We start from the raw sequence: 23877 nt of genomic DNA on the forward strand, positions 1-23877 counted from the left end.
GTCCCAATTCATACTTGCATGCCTTCAAGCTTTCTTAGAGCACCACTCAGGCGCTCCCTGAAACGGTGCTGATAGCTTTATCCTTTTTGATATATCAATACTTATACTTAAAAGATTTTTTTCAATAGCTCAATACGTTAGCTCTGGGCTAATGTAGTTAAGGATAGATATTTTCTGAAAAAGGAAATAAATGCAGTATAATTAGCCCTGAGTTATTTATTCCGTGACTACATATATGTTCAGCAAAAGCCTTCTGGATAGTATCTGTCGTCTTTTTGTGTTGTAGTTGGCAAAAAGCCATTATTTAAATTAGCTTAGGCAACTGCATCTGTTTTGCAAAAGAGTGTCTTATGATTGTGAAGGCTTTAAATTAGATTTTAAAAGTAACATTTGTATTTTATAAAAGTAATATTTTTAATCCTACTTTTAGCTGGCATCATTGTAATGTAGAAATAATAGTTACATATGCTAGCATTATGCAAAATTGGCATAATGTCTATTTAATATCTGCATCAGGTTATAGAGGAACACCTGATGCATTGAAAATTAACAGGAACTTGACCAAAAATGTGTCCCAAATTCTTATATTTAGATAACTCCTACCTTGTGGGGCCAGTTTTCTCTGTGAAAAGAGAATGAACAAAATAAGTCATTTCTGCTTCTCTAGCAGTTTATTTGAAAATTATGTAAAATTGGTGGGTATTAAACACTACTATGATTAAGTCTAATGCCACACTCCACCCTTCTTGACCTAACAAGGACAAAATAGTCTGGACAGCCCCTAAGAGTACCTCTGGGGCATGAAAGGTTGCCTTTTCCCACAAGTTAGCCTCAGATTTCCTGGCTGCATGAGCAGCACAGGTCAGGCTGAAGGACCTCTGAGACATAGCTGGGGCCCCTATAAAGTCCTCGGCCCGCCGACCGCAAGTCACTTGCCAAGCTGTGCACCCTTCTGTGTGCAGAAAGGAACACTGTTTGCTAATTCATCTGCCAGAGGGCATGACTCTTTCCTAATCCGTATGTCCTAAGAGGCACCTTTTCCTATTCTGTGGTTGGCCCTTCCCCTTATTGGCCCAGTAGTGCACAGTCGCAGAATGCTGTGTGGTCCTGGTTGGAGGCACACCTTCTCCCACTCAAGGGTAAGGGCCTTTTACCTGCCTGACTTCCCATAAAATAATTGCATTGTATCAGAACCTTGGGATTCTCCAGACAGGGAATAATTTGGCCAACATGGTGCTGCCTATGCTAGAAGATACAACTGAAGATCTAAATGTTTTCAATTATGTGATATGCAATAACTACAGATATATTATTAGTTAATCCACATATGTATATAGATGTAGTCATGTTTGTGTACTACAGATTGTCAGAACTATGCTCAGTGTTGTTGAGAGGAAAATCAGGTGACAATCCTGACCCTGCACTTGTCTTTTGCCTTCTACTTGGCTACCCATCGTTTCTCTCCACACCACCCCCCATTCAAGTCAAAGTAAAAGATATTCAAAAATTATTAAAGTATCTCTCACTCTTTCTCTTTCTCACTTTCTCTCTCTCTCTCCCTCTCCATCCTGTCTTTTTTCCTCCCTTGATGCCAGCCTTCCCTCTCTGTTAATTAAATAACAGAGAGACCTCTCTGCCAGCAGCCCAGGCTGTCCCATTTGGCATGATCAGCAGGAACACTCTGAGCTTCCTAAGCATCATGGCAAGGCAGTCACAGGACCCTAACTAATGGGCCTTTCAACAGTGTCCAGAAGACTTGTGATTTTATTTCTTAATCCTCCGTGATCTGTATGGCTTTAGAAATTGTTGGCTGATATAATTATTTTGTAATGTCAGACTGTAAGTTAAATTAGATTACTAAATCTTATGTAGATATTTAGACTTTTGCTGAGAAACAGAATGAGCACATATTTGGTAGGCTTTTTAAAGTGTAAGATGAAATAATAAAAGGTTATAAACAAGTGTGTGTATAGGGCTTTATGAAAAATGAATACAGCATACAAGTGGTCATTTTTACTTCCTATATTCAGACTTTATCATACTAGAGAAAGCAGAAAAGTCAGTTTTTTGAAATCTGGTGAAAAATGGTAAGAGTCCCATGGCTTTTCTTAGAGAACATTACAATCATTAGGGAATGAGGATTTCTAGAGTTCTTGGAGTCTTTATCTGAGTCATACTCAAATTAAGTTTGCTGCTTGTAACTTACCACAGAGCACTGATGATGTATAACCGAATGAAAAAGGTGAATACATGTTTACATGCGTGTTCATATGCTTTCGTAAAAGTACATGGGCGTTATGCAAATACGTCTTTTCATCACTTAATGCCAAAAGATGGCATAGCTCTTTACAACATCTTTCATTATTATCTTGTGAACTTATGGTGCCACAATCTTTTTGTAATATCAAACTTGTCATTTAATATCTAACGAGGCAAAAATCGCCATTTGTCTTCCTTAAGCCTAGAGATACATTTTGTTATGTAAATAATATCATCTTCATTGATTTAACCTAAAATTTGTCTAAAATATCTACGAAAATTATAACAAGCCTGTGAACACCTCCTACATCCATTAGACAAAGGCCTTATAATAACTTTTCTTTATGTTTATTTGTTCTTTTCAGGAGAAAGGAAGACAACAGTGTCTTGCACAAAAATCATGAACAAAAACATCAGCATCGTAGACAACAAGAAATGCAAATACTTGACCAAGCCAGAGCCACAGATTCGCAAGTGCAACGAGCAACCATGCCAAACTAGGTGACCCTATCCCACCACTCATTAAGGCTTTGTTTGGCCATGACATTGCTGGTCTTTAAAACACACTCAAAATATTATTGAAATCACAGTTTCGTGAAAACAATGCAAGGGATCTGTACCAAAATATAAGGTTTTAAGTAAGCAAGGCCTCAGAAAGAAAGAATTGATGGAATGAATATTGATGCATCCAGGCTTGGATTCGCCTTCCCTGGAACTGAGCTCTCCACAGTGTGAAAACCACTGCTAGTTGGGATCAGGGAGAGTCATTAAAATTGCTTGTTAACCTGTTGGTCAGCTCTTCAGAAATCTGGTTATTGGGTTGAATGGAGCTATTCATTCCTGAATTCTTTGAAATGGTGTTTTGGGACTTGCCAAGGGTGATGTAAACCAAAGCAGGACTGACTGAGACCCAGTCCCCTGCTTAACCTTGGGGACGGTGTGGTCCTTCTGGATCCTCACCTGGACCCTTGCTTCTCCCAGAATTCCCAACACAAACTGCCTGACTCCTGACTTCTTGTCACCGGATTCCTGACCTGGGTCCTAGGTACTGGACAGTTAGTTGCTTTCGTCCCCTGTGACTTCCCCAGTGAGTATTAGGCAACAAAGGAGGCAAGAAACTCATGAGTAGAGGACAAAAACAGCAGTGCTGAGCAGCTGACAGTGGAGTAGAAAGAAGCCATGTTTTAGTAACCTTCAGAGACAAACGAGTGGAACCTTAGTATAATTTTAGAGCAGGCTAGCAGCAAGGCCGTTTACAATGGTCTTCATCACAGGGCTTCTGAAAAACTTGATGTTGAGCTTGAGTGGGACTAAGCCCCAGTGTCAAAAGTCCTGAAAACTTGTAGGGATAGAATAACAAAAAGAATGAAACTGGATTGATTCCTCCAGAATATGAGAATAGGAACCTTTCTATCCTGACACTCAGAGGTTTGTAGAAGCTCAATGAGTTAGCGTGTAGTTGTGAGTCCTTAGGGAGTCAAGCAGAGCATCAGTCTCCTCTCACAATAGTTTCTGCATTGGAATCAGTGAAGTTTTACATTCTGCAACTTGGATATACAAAGAATTTGGAGCTTTGTAGCGATCTATAGCTAATAGCATCTTCATAACCCTGCATCACAGTGAGTAAGTATGGTCAGTGAAAGGGGCGGGGACGAAGTTGCCAATTAACTCCAGGCTTTTCTGTCTTCAGTAATCTCTTTGGGAATGAGTGCCATGCAGGCTAGTGCCCAGTTCTTCTGTTTTCCTAACCCCACCCCTACCTCTTCTGAAAAAGCACTGTATCCTGAGTTTCCTCAATTTCTGCTTATTGCAAAACTCAGGAAGCCCTTCGGATCTGGTTCGTGCAATGTTAATGAGAGCTTAAAAGAATTTGGAAAATCCTTTTTTCTTCTACAAAGCTGACATTTTGAGACTTGCTTTTCTGTAGATTCATTGTGTCTCAGGTGTAAAAAATTGATTACCAACCTTTCCTTCTCTCCGCATTCCTGCTCTAACAAGCCTACCCCTCCCCCAGGCAAAAATATGCTTCTAAATAATATGACAGAAGAATGATAAATAAAAGAATGTGCAAGAGATAAAAGTACATTACAATACTTTCAGTAATGTTATACACCTGCCCGTCTCCATGCTTTTCAGCCTAACTCCATAAATAGGTCAACAAATTAAGCTTTTTTAGAAAGCAGTGTAGTAATCAACAAGAAGGGTGACTTAAGGAATTACTGTTACCTACAGTCAGGTCCTTGGGTCATTTGCATTTAGTGTTGGATAGATAAAGAAGCAGTGTTTTTGGCCTTCGCCCTATCAGTTAAAGAACCCAGATCCTTTTTGTCATTATTATTCCTAAGAATTATCTTCTCTTTATTTCTTTTAATAGATACTAAAATGCTAATTTCCCTTGTGTTAAGTAACTTATTAAAATATTTGAAAACATTTGTTTTATATACCATATAACTTTTCCACACGGATGAAAGAACAATGGCTTTTTGTGACAGATCAGGAATCTTGGATGAGCTGGAGTGGAGGACTACGTGTAGTTGTCGCTCCCTCACTCAGCCAGTGAAGGATCGCAGTGTGCAGTGTACACCATTTGCTGTTCATTCACTGACCTCAGTTATAGTGGGAGAAAATGCCTCGATAATGACTTGGTAAAATGAATAGTTTTAAAAGGTCAGTACATTTCTGAGTGAGGAATTAGTTTTACAGCTGGAGACTAGAAGTCTTTATTAGTATTTTCCTTCTTGGAAAAGGAGGCAGTATATTGTGACCCACCGAGAAGCAATGTCAGTGAGGTTAACCAAAATTTTGGCAAGTAAGATACGAACATGGGCGATTCTTAAGGGTCATCACAGGAAGGCTTTCCAAGGCTTACTGGCATCGCACAACCTTTATTTCTCCTGCCTCTTCTTTGTCCCGCCCTAGTAAGACTCATTCTAATTTTCGTTCCCATTTATTGAAAAAGTCACCAACTGGTCTAATGGAACTCTATGTACCAAATATAAAATATATAGATGCACTAGCAAATAGCTTTGTAAAAAAGAATCTTAAAGATAAAGAAATAGGATAATTCCAAGTTAGATAAATTCTATAATACAAATGTTTTCTCTCATTACAATACATTTTGCATGGTAGTTCTTATTTTTGAGCGGTTTTCACAAGGAATGGAAAAAAGTAACTTTTTATCATTATATGAGGGATCTCTAAAATTAATTTTATTTTAAAAATATGAGGTTCCACGAAATTGCAGATATTTTCCTTTTTAATAATGTCTTCTGGATTCCGTAGTTGGGGAGAAAGTCCAAAGATGTGCTTAAAGCGTTGTGCTTATAGCATGGGTATCCTTAAGCAGAAAGATGAAGCAGAAGCTAAATGAAATTGGAAGATAAATGTACACTTTAGGAAAAATCCACTTGAGGACTCCAAAGCAAAATGGTAGGTCTGCATCATATTTGATAGGCCCACAGACGAGAACCTTGCTAGAGACGTTACTGGAGTGCAGATGTTATCATGAATTTTTAAAAATTTTCAATAACAGAAGCTTAGAATTATTTAGAATTAAACCATCATACAGACAAGAAAACTAGGCTGTCAGAGGGTATAACATCTCAAACTTTGGCTCATTGCCAAGAACACATGGGCTCAAGTAAATTTGAAAGAAGTGAGGCTATTTCTAGAAAACAGGGAAAGAAATATAAATTCCATCTCAAGAAATGTTTAATGCAAAGCTATTGTATAAAAAGTTTTATGGGTGCAAAGAAGAATAAGGCATTGATGTCTGCCTTTGAAGGCCTTATTTGCTAATCAGGAAAAGGAGATTAAGTCCTATAGGTAGCTTTGAGCTCCTCCGCTTCCCTAGAAAATATCTAATAAGTGTTATGTGAGAGCCACAAGCCAGGTGACAGAGGGCAGAGGAGAGAACACAGTCCCTGGGGGGTTGGATGGAGAAGCCCTTCTAGGAGGAAACTGGCTGTCAAGGACCTCGGCAGCGGATGCCCCACAAGAAAGTGCCATGAAGTGAATACAGAAAGTGTTTGGGGAACAAGCTGAGCATATGGTTGTTTTCTAATTAAGTGGGTGATGAAGCTAGAGAAATCTATAAATACGTATAAGTGATTTATAAATACGCTGTAAGATGTATAGTATATACTATATACTGAATGCTTATTGTATGTCAGATGGTATGCTAACAGTTTTACAAATGAGAAAGTGGAAACTTAGCCAGCTGTTATGTATTGTTTTAAGAAAGTGCACCTCGTAAGGAACCCAGAATTCAGCTCAGGCTCTGACAGGATTGTGCAGGTAGTGTAGTGGGGGATTCAGATCCCCCTATAAGGTTGTCCAGATCGTGGGAAATGCAGAGGGTGATTCATTGACAGGAATCATTCGAATACCAAATTTCATGAATCACTCTTCCAGCATAGGCCTTACTTCCTTCCTGATATATATTTGAAGCGTTGTTTAAATGCCTAGTCTTGAGGGGAAATCCCAGTTCATTAGAAATGGTAGATATCGTTAACTTGTTTTAGTGACTTCTGCTTTAATTTTAGATGGATGATGACAGAATGGACCCCGTGTTCACGAACTTGTGGAAAAGGGATGCAGAGCAGACAAGTGGCGTGTACCCAGCAACTGAGCAATGGAACTCTGGTTAGGGCCCGGGAGAGGGACTGTGCTGGGCCTAAGCCTGCCTCTGCCCAGCGCTGCGAGGGCCAGGACTGCATGACCGTGTGGGAGGCAGGAGTGTGGTCAGAGGTGCAGTACACACCCGTTTATTTTCCTTTTTCTTTTTTTTACTCTTGGCTTGTAGAAGATCATGTCGTATCATGTTCAGAATCTCTCTGCACAACAGTTGATATTTTTCAATGCCATCTAATGATTTTGCTGATAATAAAAAAAAAATCTATGTGCTCATTATAAATAATTTTGAAAACAGGAACAAAATTATTTACTCTTTATTCTGTAAATATGGTAACGTGATTAAGAGCATATTTTATATGTTTTTGAATTTAACTTTTTCATTTATATGTCATGAATATACTCTTAAGTGGGCACATATTAAAATACACATTTGACTTATTATCTATCCTTGAACATTTAAAAGGGAAAGGAGAAGAAAGGAATTAACATGTAACAATCATTTCCTGTGAGCCAGGACTGTGTTTTTACTTCATATTTAGTATATTGTTTATATTCAATCACCAATGCAAGAAAGTTAACAGTTTTATCATTTTATAATATAACTCAGAGGAATTAAATAGCTTACCCAAAGGCCTACCTAAGTGGTAGAGCTGGTATTTGAACCCGGTGCTGTCTAACTCACTGCACCACACACCCACTAGCTTATAGCGTGTAGCATATGGGTGTATTCTGTGCCAAACTGTATGCTTTGTTTTCTGTTTTCATGGCTCATATCTTTAGATAATAATAAACACCAGTCATATCTCCTGGCTGCTCTGAAACATATTAGGTGAGTATGTGGGAGCATGCACACGTGCACACATACTCACATTTCTATTCTTATACACATGTTGAAAAACCAATGCACACACATAGCCAGAGCCAAATAATCCATGGCTTAATTTCAGAATATTAGATAAGATATAAAATGACAAATAAGAAATGCTAGGTTGCAGGAAGTACCCATTCTTTCGAACATGATGATAAAGTAGCTTACATAATAGGATTTGTAAATATTCTTCAATGAACCCAATGTCCCCAAAAGCACATTAGCAAATAATGTGACTTTCTGTTGTTTTACTTTCCTGAGCTATACCTCGCTGTTTAGTAGATTCTTCTTCATGTGTAATGTGTACTTTTGAGAATGAATGCACTATTCAGTTTTACATCCGTATGAGTCAGTTCGATCTGGAGAGAAGATTCACATGAGGATCAGGGAAACAAAAATACCCCACCTCCAGCCTAACCATAATGTTTGGCAAACTCTTCAGGAGGAAATGGGTCAGAAATATTCTACTATACAGATTTTGGCACCAGCTGGGTGAAATGATGTGTCTTAATGCAATATGCCAATTAAAAGATGGCCCTCTTGTTTTGATTTAATTTAAAAATTGATTTTATGGGTCAGGGTTAGTTTCAATTGCAAAAAACAAAAATATAAATATTAAAATGCCAAATCACACATGTAGTCTACTTGAAAGCTCAATATATTCAAACACAAGCCTTAAGTTATGAGATAATTACTTATTTGTGCAAAATTCAGTATATTTAATGCATCATTAACTCCATGCTCAGGAACATTAACTCCAAGTTTTCAGGAACACAACTGTTGGAATCTGCATGGTTACTCCTATACTCCATCATTGCTAAATGTTTGCCTCCACCTTTTTCTTTAGACCTTTTTGAGATGCAAATATAAATTAGATTTTCAAGTTTTGCCATCGCTCTCATTTCCCTCACCCTCCCCTGTCCCACCCAATGCCATTTTGGTTCGTGTGTCCAGATAGTAGATATTCAGTGATGATGTGTACTTTTGTAAAACTGAGAACTTTATACATATTCCATAATGGGAAGCTTAAATGTAAATGACAGGGTAAGTTGCACCTAAGAGACTGGTGGAATATACATGTGTGTTTTGTATCTGTTATGTCATCATTGTCAATCAAGCATCAGTTATTTATGAAGTAAACTATTTTTGAACCAAGTTATATTTCATTTCATACAGCCATTTAGAATGATTTCTAGGGGTATATAATTATGTAAAGGAATTCTTTGGTTTATTTTTGCTAAGATTTTCTCTGTTTTAGCTTTAAGAACAGTTTGTGAAAAATGACATTCAATAAGAAATTGAAAGCAACAAATGAACAAGATGAACAAATTAAAAAAATTAAAACTCATAGACACGGACAACAGTTTAATGGGTACCAGAGGGAAAGAGGGGCAAAGGAAGGTAGATAAGCGTAAAGGAGATTGAATACATAGTGATGGAAGGAAATTTAACTTTGGGTGGTGAACATAGAATGCACTATACATATTATTGAATTGTACACTTGAAACCTATATAATTTTATTAGCCAATGTCACTCCGAAAAATTTAATTTAAAAAATTGTCATTTTTTACAAACATTTCTTAAGGCTAAAACAGAGTAAATCTTAGCAAAACTAAAATAATGATTTTATTACGTAATATATGTAAAAATTTGATCTCAATCAAATTTAGTATTTACATTTGATCATTGTATATTATCTGTTAAAAATAATCCTTATGTTTTACTACGGTCTGCACTAATGGTTCTGAGTTGCTGAAATCCTTTCACCTCCAACACTGTGCCCTAAGCTCCATCTACCCTCTGATACTGGTACATAGCCTGTTCTCCTTATTCTTTATTTCTTTATTCTTTACTTGGCCTTTATGTGAGTTATAGGCTTATGAGAGATGATTAGAACCAATACTCAACAAAATTTCCTCATTCGACTGTATCTCCTAGTCATTGACTTTATCCAAACTCTGATGTTATCTTCCAGTGCTCGGTCAAGTGTGGCAAAGGTGTCCGTCACCGGACCGTGAGGTGTACTAACCCTAGAAAGAAATGCGTCCTCTCCACCAGACCCAGGGAGGCTGAGGACTGTGAGGATTACTCGAAATGCTACGTGTGGCGAATGGGTGACTGGTCTAAGGTGAGAATCATTCTGTACATTCTTAGTGTTAGTTTCAATAATGTCGGCATTGCCATGGATATCATTACCATGCAGTATGACATTTAGGAGAGATGGAGAGTAGAGGTAAAGATCGTGGGATGTGTACATCCCAGGTTCAAATCCTGCCTGTCTGTTGTGATCATGATCTCTATAAAACTGCCTTACAGGTTAAATAAGATAAAATATATAAAGCACTTAACACAATTTTGATACAAAAGAGGGGGGAAGTAGACAGGGTAAAGGGGGTCAAATATGTGATGACAGAAAGAAATCTAACTATGGGAGGTGAACACACAGTGTAAATATATATATGCCTTACTGCTAAAGTGTACAGCTGAAACTTACTGGATTTCGTTAACCAATGTCACCATAAAAAAATAAATTAATTAAAAACAAACAAATAAAACAAACAAAAAAAACAAAGCTCTCAAAAATACAATTTTTGTTGTTTTGTTGCTAGTTGTTCGTCAAAATATTTTTGCATAAAACCTATCTAATAAGTAGAATACTATTGAATAAGTCAATTTAAAATAGAACTAAGGAAAGTATCGCCAGAACTAAGCAAAGAAATTCCCATCATAGTAGGTAAAAGGCATTCTTTTTCCCACCAACACTGGGGTTGTGTTTAGAAAAAGTGGGAAGGAACACAATTCTTGAAGCCTTTGGTCAAATCAAGTGGACACAATTTATTCATTGGCAGTTGAACAGTAAGTTTAATACCGTGATAATAATAATGCTTACTTAAAATTTATGAATAAAGTAAAGTTATATATAAATGAGCTGTAGAAAATAGTCACATGTTCACTCTACAAAGTATTAATAAATTTCATGGTTTAAGATAAAATTCTGATCATATCTAGGTGAAAACGGCTCTTAAATACTAGTTCTCAGAAATATAAGTATTAACCAATTGATCCCCAGTGCCTTGACACATTTAGCTGTGATATTATATTCCTGTTGTCATGGGATCATAAAATTCCAGGCCTTAGAAGAGAGATAATAAATCCTTTCTCCTTCCCTTTTATTATATAAATGAAAAAAAGGGGGCCTGCCAGGGCATGGTGGGGAGTATGGTGGCTATTCAATAACACTAAAAGACATTCTAGAAGATTCTTTTCATTGTATAATGTACTGTGTTTAGCCAGTTTGCCCAGTGTTGCCCCAAAAGAAATCTGTAACATTTAAAATCTGTTTTCTTGTGATTATTTATGCCTTTCCTCCCTAACACAAGTTTACATATTAACATGGCATCTGAGTTTTTAGTAAACTGTACTTTCTTTCCACTACTGACAGCATTCAGAGTATTGGGACTCTTAAAGGGTGCGTTAGTAAACTATGTAAATTAATCCCTGATTATGGAATTGGGAAATGTTTAGCCCAATCCATGCAGCTTTTAATTGCTGAATCATATAAGGAAACTCTTCCTTCAGAGTAAACAACTTTCAGTAAACAACTTCTCTAAAACAACTTTTAGAGAATTCTAAATTAACCACGGATAACTTTTTTTTTTTTTAATGTTCAGGGTTTATGCTTCCCTAACTGTAAGAGAAAAAAATAGAGTGGGGTGATAGGAAGAGACAATGATTTGGAACTCAGGAGACATGGGGACAGTTTGGACTATCTCATTGTGCAGATGGCCAAACTGGTTAATTTGAATACCTTTGTGTCTTTGTTTCTGTATGAGTGAAATAAAGAAATTAGACATTACTATTATTTTCTAGCTATATGTATATATAAACTCTTCATTCAATACTGAAAGTATAAAATAGGATGAGAAAATAAAATACTAGTTGGAGGGGTGTGGGGTCACCTATTGCTCACTTGCAGTTGTAAGAACTCTGCTTTTATTTATTTTGGCTAGTAAAATTCTGGGTGTTTTCCTTAAATGAAATGATTCTGCTCTAAGGACAAATTTTAAAATCACTAAAATAGATAAGCTGTATTTTTCCAACTTTATTAATTAATAGAAATATTCTAAGTGATAAATGTTGTTAACCTCCAGTTAACGACAAAAAACCCACAAAAATGATAATTGCAAAAAGTAGAAGATCCAGGTTTTATTGTAATTTATGACACAGAATTGTAAGCTCCTACATTGCAGCTAATGCTAACAAATTCTATTTGTATGATAAATACCATTACTATTAGTTAAATTGTGCCTATTATGTAGCCTCTGGTTAAATCTTAAGCAAAATCAAAATTAACTGGAAGGTCATAGAAAATGTTAACTTTGGTTTTTCATGCTAAGCCTGAGAAATATATTTAAACATTTTACCACATTTACATGAATGATGTAATTTTTAAATCTACCAGGATTTAATTCCTTCACACTAATTTTGTTGCATTACTATATTGCTACCCAGCTAGAACATAACCATTGTAAGGAAAGAAATGGATAGCCACAATAAATATTTATCTTTATTCCATGACTTTTTACCTTTGTTTGTTGGACTGTTTGTTTATTTGTTTAGAAGATCCAGTATGTTGCATTTTTTTTCCTCTTTATATAAGTCTGCTTTTCTCCTTAAAGATGTTTTCTCCTTCATTCGTAACTAAATCTTGGCATTACAGATTCAAACAGCATGCACATATTAAAGCCAGTGGCTCCATGTCAATGTCACCTCTCCTTGTTTACTCCTAAGATATCACTTTCATGTTAAAATGAAGACCATCCCAAAATAATTAAGAGAACAAAATAATGCTGTGATTTTTAAGTTTCAATGATTAAAATATTAATGGACAGAGGAAACATGTAGATCTCTTATTCTTATCATCTCTGACCCTGCAATAAGAATAGCAGTATATGTGTGCAGTTGTGGGTGGATTTCTGGGCTCTTCTGAGGTCACTTAGTCTGCTAGTTTCACTCAAATTCTACTAATATATTTAAACTATTGATAAGCAAACAAGAACTTAAAATTCAGCCTAGGATTCTTTAATCTAGAATATTCAATGGACTATCCATAAAGTCTAGCTCTGAAACCCTCCTTTTTCCTCGATACTACGGATAAATTACTAGAGAATCACTGTCTAAAAGTCATTGACCACTATTGGCTAAGGTAATATTGGCTAGACAGAGGCTTACTAAGAATATGGCTTTATGCCTCAAACTGTGTTCATTGCATTCGTATCAGCTTTGTGGTTTCTAGCATTTATGTTTTGGTGGTTTTGTATAAACAGTGGAAAAACTGCCTCAGCTTGAGAGGGAAAAATATAGATCCAGGTATACTCAAAGAGAAAAATCTGACATAAAAGTATTACCTCTGATTTCTAAGTAGATGTAATGCAGTCTTTGTTGAACAGTGCTTGTGTTTATTTCATCGAGACCAGGAAGTTAGCAAAAATAGAAGACAAACAATGTGGTCGCTTTGCTCTGGCCGGGGTTAACCGTTGACCCAGTTATATGCCACATTCTGACTGTATCTCTGATACAGATATAGCTTTAGGGTTTTTCCTGAGAGAGCACAGTAAACCCATATGTTTTTTGGCAGTATAAATCTGTGTTTACTCATTTAAACTCTCCTAAGTATAGAACGCTGACTTTAAAAATAACATAGTCCCTTATGTTTAATGAAATGCTATTTTTAATGCTTGAATTTGGCCTTTCTGCCTTTATTTGAACTTCTACAACTTCTTGTTTTCATTATTGGAGGCCAGTAGAGGAGCAAATAAAAGAATATTGCTTTATATACCTACCTGTTAAACAGAATTTGGTCCTTCATGAAGCTTTTATAGAGTTAACTTTTCTGTGCAGTATTAACAAGTGGTTTATACTTATTCAGGTGAATTATGATGACAACAAAACACCTTAGAATGGCACATAATTATTTTTGGTCTATTTTTAGAATAAATTCATACTCTACAATTTGAATTTAATTTAATCCTTTAAAATTCTGGGAAATGAATAGTTTTGGCCACATGACATGGTTAATAGATTTTTGGATGAGAGATTGAGTCTTTTTTCGATGATATAATTCAAAATAATGCTGGAAGCACTGTAAATCATTTTGGATGATTTAATTTTACAGATAGTATGGAATATCTTTGTTTAGAAGTGGTGAATATAAAGCTTGCAGAATAACAAGGCATTTTTGAACTTTTCCTGAAAAAGGAAACCACAATTATATTCAGTATATTCAGTTGAATGGAAGAGGAGTTAGATAGAAGAAGAATCCAAAAACTAAGGTAATTCTTCCTAATGAATAGGGGAAATATATCAGACTGAATACATGCTTGCAGACTATAAAAACTGCATTTAAGTGAATAAGAATTCCACTGTTTCTGAAGTCATTCTCATAGAGAAGATTTTCTAGTTCCATGTGGTTACAGATCCCAAAGTGATGTTTTACAATAATTGTTTGCATTTTCTCTGAAAACAATGCCATGGCTGAAACTCAGAATATATTGATTGTGTAATAGTTTATTTCTGTAACTGGGAAAGACCTGCATATATCTGGATTATTTCTAGTAAAACTAATTGTCTTACCACACGTAGTACAGATGTTACTGAAATCCATCTGGTGTATTATATTGTCCCAGGACTCTAGTAATTACAGGAAAATAAGTGTGCCTTTTCCTAAGTACTTAGTACTCTAATTTTTAAAAAGAAACTCAGAAATAGAATTTCAAATTAATCAAGTAAATTATGCCAGATCTCTCTTGAAGGGGCTTTGCATAATCAAGCATTATAACCTTAAAGCGTTCTCATTGTATAATTAATAAATTAAAACAATTCAACAGGAAAGTGCAAGATCAAAGAAACAGTTCCTTATTGACATACTTAAAACAAGTCTAGAAAGACAAATAGAAGATTTATTACCCTGTCATACCTTTGTCCAGATTGGCCAACATTCAATATATGTGGCTTGGTTTGCACCTTTCCACATAACCCTGAAAAAAAATTATTTTATTTCTTATTCTTATAATACCTGAGAATAATTCAGTAAATCAATGGATTCTTAGAATGATAAATCATGTGGATTTGAAGCTCTGAATGCATTAGTACTATAATAGGCTACCCCCCAACTCTCATAAGGCCCTTGGCCTGATAATCTGCCTTCTATTTGCTGAATAGAAGCTTGTCACTCCTTAAAATGAATATTGACGGGTAATTGTGACTTATTGCAGTTGTGACTTATCCACTGAAGGAAAACTTGGTGAACTGTTGAAAGAAACTAATCTTAATCAATGCAATCAAGAATATCTTAAACTGAATAACTGGATAACACTCTATTTTTGATCATATACCTCTGCAGCCTAGAGCTTTTGCATTGTCCAAAGGAGCCAGATCCAGAAATCCAGAGGAGGGATTTCTTGTCACCCGATGACCAGACTAGGATCTTAGAACTGTAACTTCCTACATATCTGCACTCACCCAACACTGATGCATACCCCACGCCAATTAAAATCAACGTGCGGGAAGTCCCAGAATTCATCTGATATATATAGCTCTCTGGTTTTAATCAAAGTAAAACTAACTGGGTTATTACAAGTTAGTAGAGGGAAGCTAGAAGGATTTCCCATTCAAATATAAATAAATAATTAGCAACAACAGCAAATAACCAAATTAAATACCCTAGTAGAATGTAAAAATAGAAAATGTTAAGTATCGGCTGAAACTAGGGAACAAAAGCATGAATAAAATGAGAACTGCTATAATGGAGAAAGTATATTGTCAAAGATAGATACATTTGTAAAACTGGTGTATACCAAAGACCTGAATGTCATCACTTTTATTAGACTAAATTCATGATCGTTTACAAATTTTTGAAGCTTGCATTCCCAAAATTATATTCTGTGGAAAACTCATTTCTTGGTCTCCATGTATGAGAAATACTATAGTTAAACAATGATAAACAAATACTTTTTACTGTAGGACTTCTCAGATCCCTTAACATTCTTCTGTATTTGGTAAATCACAAAGAGAGACAATAGCATTTCTCTTTTCTTCTTTTTAGTAAAGATCACTTTTGCAGAGCAGGTAGCTAATTTGTTATTTAGTGTAATATGCTTTGGGAACGCTTACATTAGATTATTCCAATTTCAAAGTTTTGTAAATTTTTTTTCAAACTAGAGAAAACTGTAGATTGAAACCAAACTGAAGTTATCTAAAATCTAGAAATTATTCTTGACATGGATTATCATTTCTATTCAGAATTATATTCTAATTATGACTACAAATCTTGGTATTTGGAAAAATAACTGCTTATCATTTTTATAATTATAAATAATCTCATAAGAAAGGAAAATTTGAGCAAGTATGAATCTATCATACTGAAATTGTATCATAGTTGGATCAGTCAATGAATTATATAAATCAGAGATTGTGGGAATAGCTCACATTTGGACACTGAAGAAATCTATCCTAAGATATCCTAAATAAGAGATGTTTTGCACTATAGGAACATTTATTTGAAAGCTCACTTGTCTGTGAGTAAGCTGTTTACACTGAAGAAATTACTCAACGATAAATAGGAGCCTTTTCCTCAAGAAAGACTTTTAATTATTTTGTTTTGATATATCACTGAGCATTTACACAACTTACTACTTACCATTCTATCTGGAGAATATAGCTCTTCTAAACCATCCACAAAATCCCCAAACTGTTGTCTATCAATTTTTTTTTTTTTGCCTCTCTTTGCACAGCCAGAGAATGGGATATTTTTTGCACTGCTTTTACATATATATAATTTTCACAATGATCAAATTACTCAGTGTTGTCAAATGCATTTGGCTGGTATGATTGAACATAGAATATATTAGCTTAAAAAGAATGAGGCACACATACTATGTGTGTATATCTTCTATATAGAGAAAATTTATAATTTAGAGAGTGGTAGCGTCTCTGTCTCTTTGTCTTTATATATGTGTGTATGTGAATACGTATATGTGTTCATATATATAATGTATATATTATATATGCAAATACATGTAGAATTATATTTTAAATACAGAGATAAGAACATATGTTTAACATCCTTTGGATTGGAAAAAGCAAGCCAATTTTTTTTTAAATCCCCAGCGCTTAATAATGCTGTCCTTATAGATCTTTGAAAAATCACTAGGCTCTTAAAATAATACTATCAGTGCTCTTATGCGGCATACCAGGATATCTATAATTTCACCTTCTATATAATACCTGAGAGTAATTCAGTAAATAAACATGATTGAGTTAAAAATTACTCTCAATGTTCTCTGTAGGTGATGGAGCATGCCAAAGCTTATTTTGAGAACATTGAATGTGATGGAGGGGGGATTTTTTTGAAATGAAAACTATAATGAAATTTGATAAGAATATTATACAATTAAAATCAGTAGTCTTAGCATCAAGCATTTTTTACTGAGATACAGTGCAGCATATATTCATCCAATACCAGAGCATTTCCAGAGATAGGCATAACAAGATCACCAGGACAACCAGAGAAAGACATCCTTAAAATGTGAGAAAAATATGCAAATGACCAGTTAAAAAGGCATCATATGGCTTCTTTAGATACAAAATATAATGAAAAGGAAATTGTTTTAACAAACATGTCTCTGGTTTGACTTTAAGGTGCCTGGGTGGCACTCCAGCTTTTGCACAGCCAGGGTGCACAGCCAGCATCCACCTCATGTGCAGAGGACTAGTTTCTTAGGCCCCCAACCTCTACCCCCACATCTGTGGCATGTGCCAAAGCATCTGTAGGTCTCTCAGAACTTCAGAATGCTCTAACTATGCAAATCAAGGTAGTAATCCAATGTCAGTGATATGCATAGTCCAACAAAAAGTATTTGAGCTACTTAAAATGAAGTATCGACCTTAGAAGACAAAACACAAATAGCAGAATGGTTTGGAAAAATATGTCTATAACCTTGTATATACTGTATACAGAATATGTACAAATCCATGTAGTATAATAAATAAAACCAACAAACATGTTTAGAAGTACACACACACACACACACACACACACACACACACACACACACACACAACTTCAGGGCTCAGAGAGGCAACGTGAGAGAACTGGGTTGAGACATTTGAGAGATGTAGGGCAACCAGAAAGCTCCATATAAATGGAGCAGATTCTGCTCAGTTCTGCCCACTTGCTTCCGTGTACCTGTTTCCCCATACTACTTCTGAGGTTGGATATTATCAAACTTTTTTTTTTAACAATCTGATAAGTAAAAAAATGAGATCTCATTTTGAAATACACACATTCTGTAACAACTCTATTGCCAAAGATTTGTCTGACAGACACTCTCAAACCATTTGCTAACTGTATTTATGAAAATGCTCACTGCAGTTTCATTGGAACAACAAAAATGTGGAAATGACCCATATTTCCATTCACTAGTTACATAATCGTAAAACAATGTTCAAACAGTGGGATACTATAGTTTTTAAAAAATATATTTGTAACTACATACTGATGAGAAGAGAAAATTTTCCCAAGACCTACTATTAAGTAAACGTTACGCAGAAGAGTTAGATAGTAGAAATTACAGTTATTTACACATATTTTTTTATACACATTAAAAATTTTCTGCACAGATATACAAAGAACAGTTTATTTGAATTAATACTAGAGGGATATGTCTTCTGTGCTTACAATTCTATCATATCCACATAATACTTTTAATTTTATAAATTGACAGTATCTGTCTGAAATTAAAATAAAACTCATACATTTTTAATACTTTTTTCAGGCTGCAGTTTCAAAAATGATTGATTCTGTGCATATAAAGAGGTGTTGAGAAACTATTAGAGAATTTCTAGAGAGAGGAGAGGATTTGGAACTTTGAGAGGTAAGACAGCTCAGTGAATGGAGTCAGACAACCCTGGGTTTGAAGTCTGGATCAGCTATACAAATAAGTTAATGACTCCAAATAAAATAATCCATAGAAAGTTCTTAGCATAGTGTCATATATGTAGTAACTAAATAAACGCTGGCTATTCCTATTGTCGTGTCAGTAGAGATGGGGAGAAATGGTTGGCTTTGAGAAATGGTTGTGAGATTAAAATGAACAGGATTAGGGGTGATTACCTGTGGAGGAGGTGAGAAAGGGGCAGGTGTTAGTTGTTAAGAAGTACTCCTAGGTTAGCTTTCCGGTCCAAACAACTTGTGTGGATGCTGGTTCTGATACGAGATAGGAAACCCTAGAGAAGAATCGAGTTGGAGGGGAAAGATATGAATTCTCTTTTGGATTATATTTCATGTGCCCATAAAAGAATTACACACTGTGTCTAATAAGTAGCTGAGAGGAAAAGAATGGGGTGAAAATATGAATTTTGAAGGTGTTTACATTTTTACAGTGTAGAAATACATGAAGGAGAGTACAGCTACAGAAGGAAAGATACTGCCTTAAAAAACTCCCTTTACAGGCATGTGGGAGAAAAAGTGCTGCTAGCAAAGGCGACAGAGAAAGGGCCATGCAAAGGAGAAGGAGGGAAATCAGGAGAAACAAGAGAAGGAAGTATTTTTAAGAGAGTTCGGTGAGATCAGGACCGAGTTAGAGGGAGTTGAGGGGGCCTGGATCTTTATTCTCATCTCGAACTTCAGCTGCCCTAGGACTGTCATTGGCATGCCAACAGTTTCTCAAATTTTGTGTATTTAAAAGGAAATTCCTCATTGTATGTCCTCAAACCATATCCTACTCCCAATTTCCTTCTCTTGGAAAAGTGCCAATATCATCTTCCCATTTATCCAGGCTAGAAGTCGTCCTTGGTTCTTCTTCTATACACAGGTAGGGTTGTTGCCTCGGTTGCTTTTCATTCCCGGTATCATTTTGCTGTCCTTCTTGTGTTTTCACCAGGACCAAAGTAATGATTTCTAAGGTGCTCTGTTACCCCTGTACTCCTCTGATTTGAGATCTATTCAGTCACAGGGATGGCTCTAAATTCTTCCAGAGAATTCTCTGTGGCTGTACTGTCAACTAGCAGATACTCACCCTGGCATTCACAGCTTTCCATATGCTGGTCTTAACCTACCTGTTGAGAACTGTCTCATTATCCTCATTACTTTAGTACCTTTCCTAAACTCGGGCCTAAGCAGTTTATGCTTCTACAATCTTGATGTCTGTGTTTACATAGTTCACTTTGCCTGGAAAGTGTTTCTTTCAACTATCTAGGTCTTTCAAGGACCAGCTCAAGTACCTAATTTTTCAAAGGGCTTCCCCAGTAAGTGGCAGAATTTGTTTGCACTTACTGACTGTATTACTTTTTCTCAATTATTTAATGTCTTATATTGTTGCCGTTTCACTAAGAATGGCTTAAACCCTTCGCCCTTCCCACAAATCTGTATGACCAGAACATTGCACTGCATGTAGAGATATTTATTAAATAGATGACTGCTAAACCTTTTCATCAAGTAAACAAAAAAAGTGTGTGATATATCTAACTAAGCGTTGTATTTCCTTTCTTCTGGTCCATTTTATGTTTCTCAATCTAATTCTACATCGACAACGTCTCTCAGATTTTACTACCAAAGAATTAGTAACGGGCTTATTTTTATCCAGGAAAATTAAACTAATTATATTTTAAACTAAAAATATAATTTTATGTAAACACATGACTCCCCTGACATTTTCCTGTATGGTAAATCAAACTACTTAAAAATGTGATTTTTTTTTTAAAAAAGCAAATCCACCCTTTTTTGAATAACATGCCGTGGAAGCCAAAAAGGTGTTTAATGTTGAGCTTCAAGGAAGCCCGCAGACTTCTTCTGCATTCTCGTGAATCCATTTGGCTGGAACACCTGCCATCAGGTTAGACAGCAATTACCTACTGCAGAAGGAAGGCAGTGGATGGAAGCAAAGCACATTTAGGAATTTTCTCTGTAAAGTGGCAAATATATCCTTCATTTCAGGGTGGACTAAGTAAATGGTAGCTATATAATATGCTCTGTGCCATTTTAAATCAAGATTTTATTTATTAAAACAAAGCGAAGTGAAAATACACCCTTTTCCAAGATGGCTACAGGGGGATCCGATCCATTCTGATCTAGAATTGCTGAACTAGACCTAGAAAGTATTCTATTTGAAAAGCAAATTTAATCATCATTCTCAACAGTTCTCTTTGGTGAGAAGATCTTTCACTGGAAGGAGAGTGATAAAATAGAACTGTCTTGATAGTCTTTTTTTCTCCTCTGCAACACCCTGTGATTCTGGCAGACCTCTGGCAGAATAGCACATGTGCCCAAGACTTTTTGTTTATTAATTGCTTCTTAATGCGAAATATCTTTTTTTCTTCCATCATTCTGGTGATCAGTGTGTACTTTGATATAAAAATGATTTGGCAATCCTTTCATAACATATTCAGCTCTCTGCTGATCATTCATAAGCAATCTGCTTGATTTTGCCACACACATTTTCTTGATTTGCTATAACTATATGCAAATGTTTTCTTTAAAGAAACAAAAATAGTTTGAACCGTAGAAACAAATGCCAAATCAATTAAACACATATGCAAAAAAAAAAAAAAAAAATCCTCAAATGTCTGACCTCTAGGAATAGGTTCAATTCCAAATACCCATGTGTTAAACAAGGTAGATGAACTACTTTAAAAAGACGCTGAAACACTGACCAAAATAAATAGCAAATCTTAAAAAACAAACCTAACTTTTGTTCCTTAGTATGTTTGTTTCACACTCACTTTATTAAAAAGTTGAAAGATGGAACTGCCAAACATATACATAAATGAATAGGAATGCTGCACTAATAATTTCCAGTAGAAGTCATCATTTAGTTTCCTTATGAGGTCCATTCTCCACTGTGAATGCTACTTCACTCTTGTTAAAACTGCTTTGGAATAATCCATTAATTCCCAAAGACAGATTATTCAAGTTTGTACAGTTAACCTTATTATAGATTGACACTTATCATCACAGATTATATCAGGTTCTGTAAGATTGTCTATTATATCGGTAAAAAAAATTTTTTTGAACTCTGTTTGCCAGTGACAATTTTCTCTTAATTTAGGAATTCCTATTTCTTACGGAGGCCAGCTGGAAATGAGTAAAGCATTACAGAGCCTTCCTTAGCTGTTGGCCTGGAGAATACACATTCTCTCCAAAATATATATCTTTGGCACAATCTAGAAGGAAGGAATCTCGGGTAATATTTGTGCTAGCCAAGTTGGGGAATTATTATTTTTAACCCCTAAATACACTGAAATTTTTTTTAAGGAATTCAAAAACAGACCAGTATTAATTTAGTTGTTTCTTAACCAACAAAACTTCAAATAAATACCTTATAGTAGTGTGTATTTTTACTATTAGATTTTCTGCCTCTTTGGTTTGTAATGTTTAAGAGGACATTTTTACAAGACTTACAGCTTGAAGAATTTAGCATGCATAGATTAATAGTTCCATAAACTCAATGGCAAATTAGTTGATTATTTAACCTAAGTCTACAAATGTATTATACCATATTTAACCTAAGTCTACAAATGTATTATACCATAATGTCCCAGTTGGTTCCCCAAACTAAGTTATCTCAATATTCAGAGTAACAATTAACTAATTAGCACCAAGACAGCGTCTATGAATTGACAATAGTTAATTCTGAAGTCTTGAAAAGAAAGGTAGAAACTCACATTTAATTCCTGATTTTAAAGATTGGCATTTTACCACAGAATCCCAATACCTAAAGCTAGATATGGAAGTCTTTTTTAGCTCCGTGTTCAAAATCACCTATTTGTAATAAACCTACTTGATCTCAGAACCCATGGAGCACAGAAGCACTAGCAAGAATCAGAGATCAGTGGAAAGAAATAGTATCTCCTCTCTAAATGGGAGAGTAGTTAGAGATACTTATGGATATCCCACTTATAAAGCGTTCTTAAGTGAAATTAAGTTGTCCAAAAGTACATAGGTTATTACTTCTCGGACAAGAAGACGAAGGACAAGAATGTTCTTTGGTGAACTTGATAGAGACATGATACTAGGTAGATTATGAATTTCCAAGGACAGGAAGATACTTTTATACTTTGCTAAAGTAGAGTCAAGTGGTACAATGGACAAGCCTTGAGAAGCTGCTAAAATCTTGGTGGCTAATTCTCCTCCCTCACTTTGACACTTGATAAGTTTGTAGATGACTATTTATTGGTGCCTGTCTAGCACTTCTCCTTTGAATTAAACACATTTTACTCATATCGACATATTACAGAGCGTACTTGCTATCATCCACTAATATTTAATGGATTTACGTCAGTAAGCATAGTGGCATTCATAGAAACTTAAGGGAATGATACGTGTAGATTATTTTTTAAAGATGCGGATTCTTGATAAATATATTCAAAAATATTATAAAAGCAATATTTCTATATAAACTAATGAACATTTAGCAATAGAGTACACTCATATATGTAGTATTCGATCCATCAAAAATTTATTTATACCATTGTGCTAATTAGGACCTAATTATCCTCAGTGCATCAGATTAGAGTTGAAAACTTAATTTCATCGGAGCACAGTTATTTAACAGCACACACTAACTGCCCTTGAACATACTGAAATTATAACATCGATTACGTGTCTCAGGATAAATGGCCTCTGCTTGAACACCTTCTATAAGGTATTTACATATTTTTCAAAGTATTAAACCAAGATTTTAGCAACACGATTAGTGCCATAAATAATAGTATGTCAGGAATGAAATTTCCATGATCAATTTCTTCTTGCAGTTTCCCTTTTGGACAGTGCCTCACTACTCACCTCTCATTCGTGATAGAAGAAAGGATTTCACACCTTAGCTTGTCCGTTAGATGGACTTCACAGCCATTCAGAATTCATTTCATCCCTTTGTTTGGTAATAATGCCACAGTTAAGAATTTATTAAGAATTTTTTGAGCGTGTTTTATTTTCCCTACATTTTGCCTCCTCATTTGTTTGTAGTTAGGCCGATCCATAAAATTGCCAATTGTATACCAGCTTAGACTTTGCTTATACTTCCCCAGATATTTCCCTCTCAGTTAGTTTATTTAGATG

At 35.4% G+C, this 23877-nt stretch overlaps 1 protein-coding gene across 1 annotated transcript in view; it reads left to right on the forward strand.

Moving 5' to 3' along the window:
- The window catches only part of ADAMTS19 (ADAM metallopeptidase with thrombospondin type 1 motif 19), a 223829-nt gene that overhangs the window by 189028 nt on the left and 10924 nt on the right, over window positions 1-23877 (forward strand). Inside the window, exons 19-21 of the mRNA XM_011362252.2 lie at window positions 2625-2760; window positions 6804-7008; window positions 9739-9891. Of these exons, the coding sequence (XP_011360554.2) occupies window positions 2625-2760; window positions 6804-7008; window positions 9739-9891 (494 nt within the window). The remainder of the gene's footprint in view (window positions 1-2624; window positions 2761-6803; window positions 7009-9738; window positions 9892-23877) is intronic.

This window comes from Pteropus vampyrus, unplaced genomic scaffold (genome assembly GCF_000151845.1).
Source record: "Pteropus vampyrus isolate Shadow unplaced genomic scaffold, Pvam_2.0 Scaffold74, whole genome shotgun sequence".
In the NCBI taxonomy this organism is placed as follows: domain Eukaryota; kingdom Metazoa; phylum Chordata; class Mammalia; order Chiroptera; family Pteropodidae; genus Pteropus; species Pteropus vampyrus.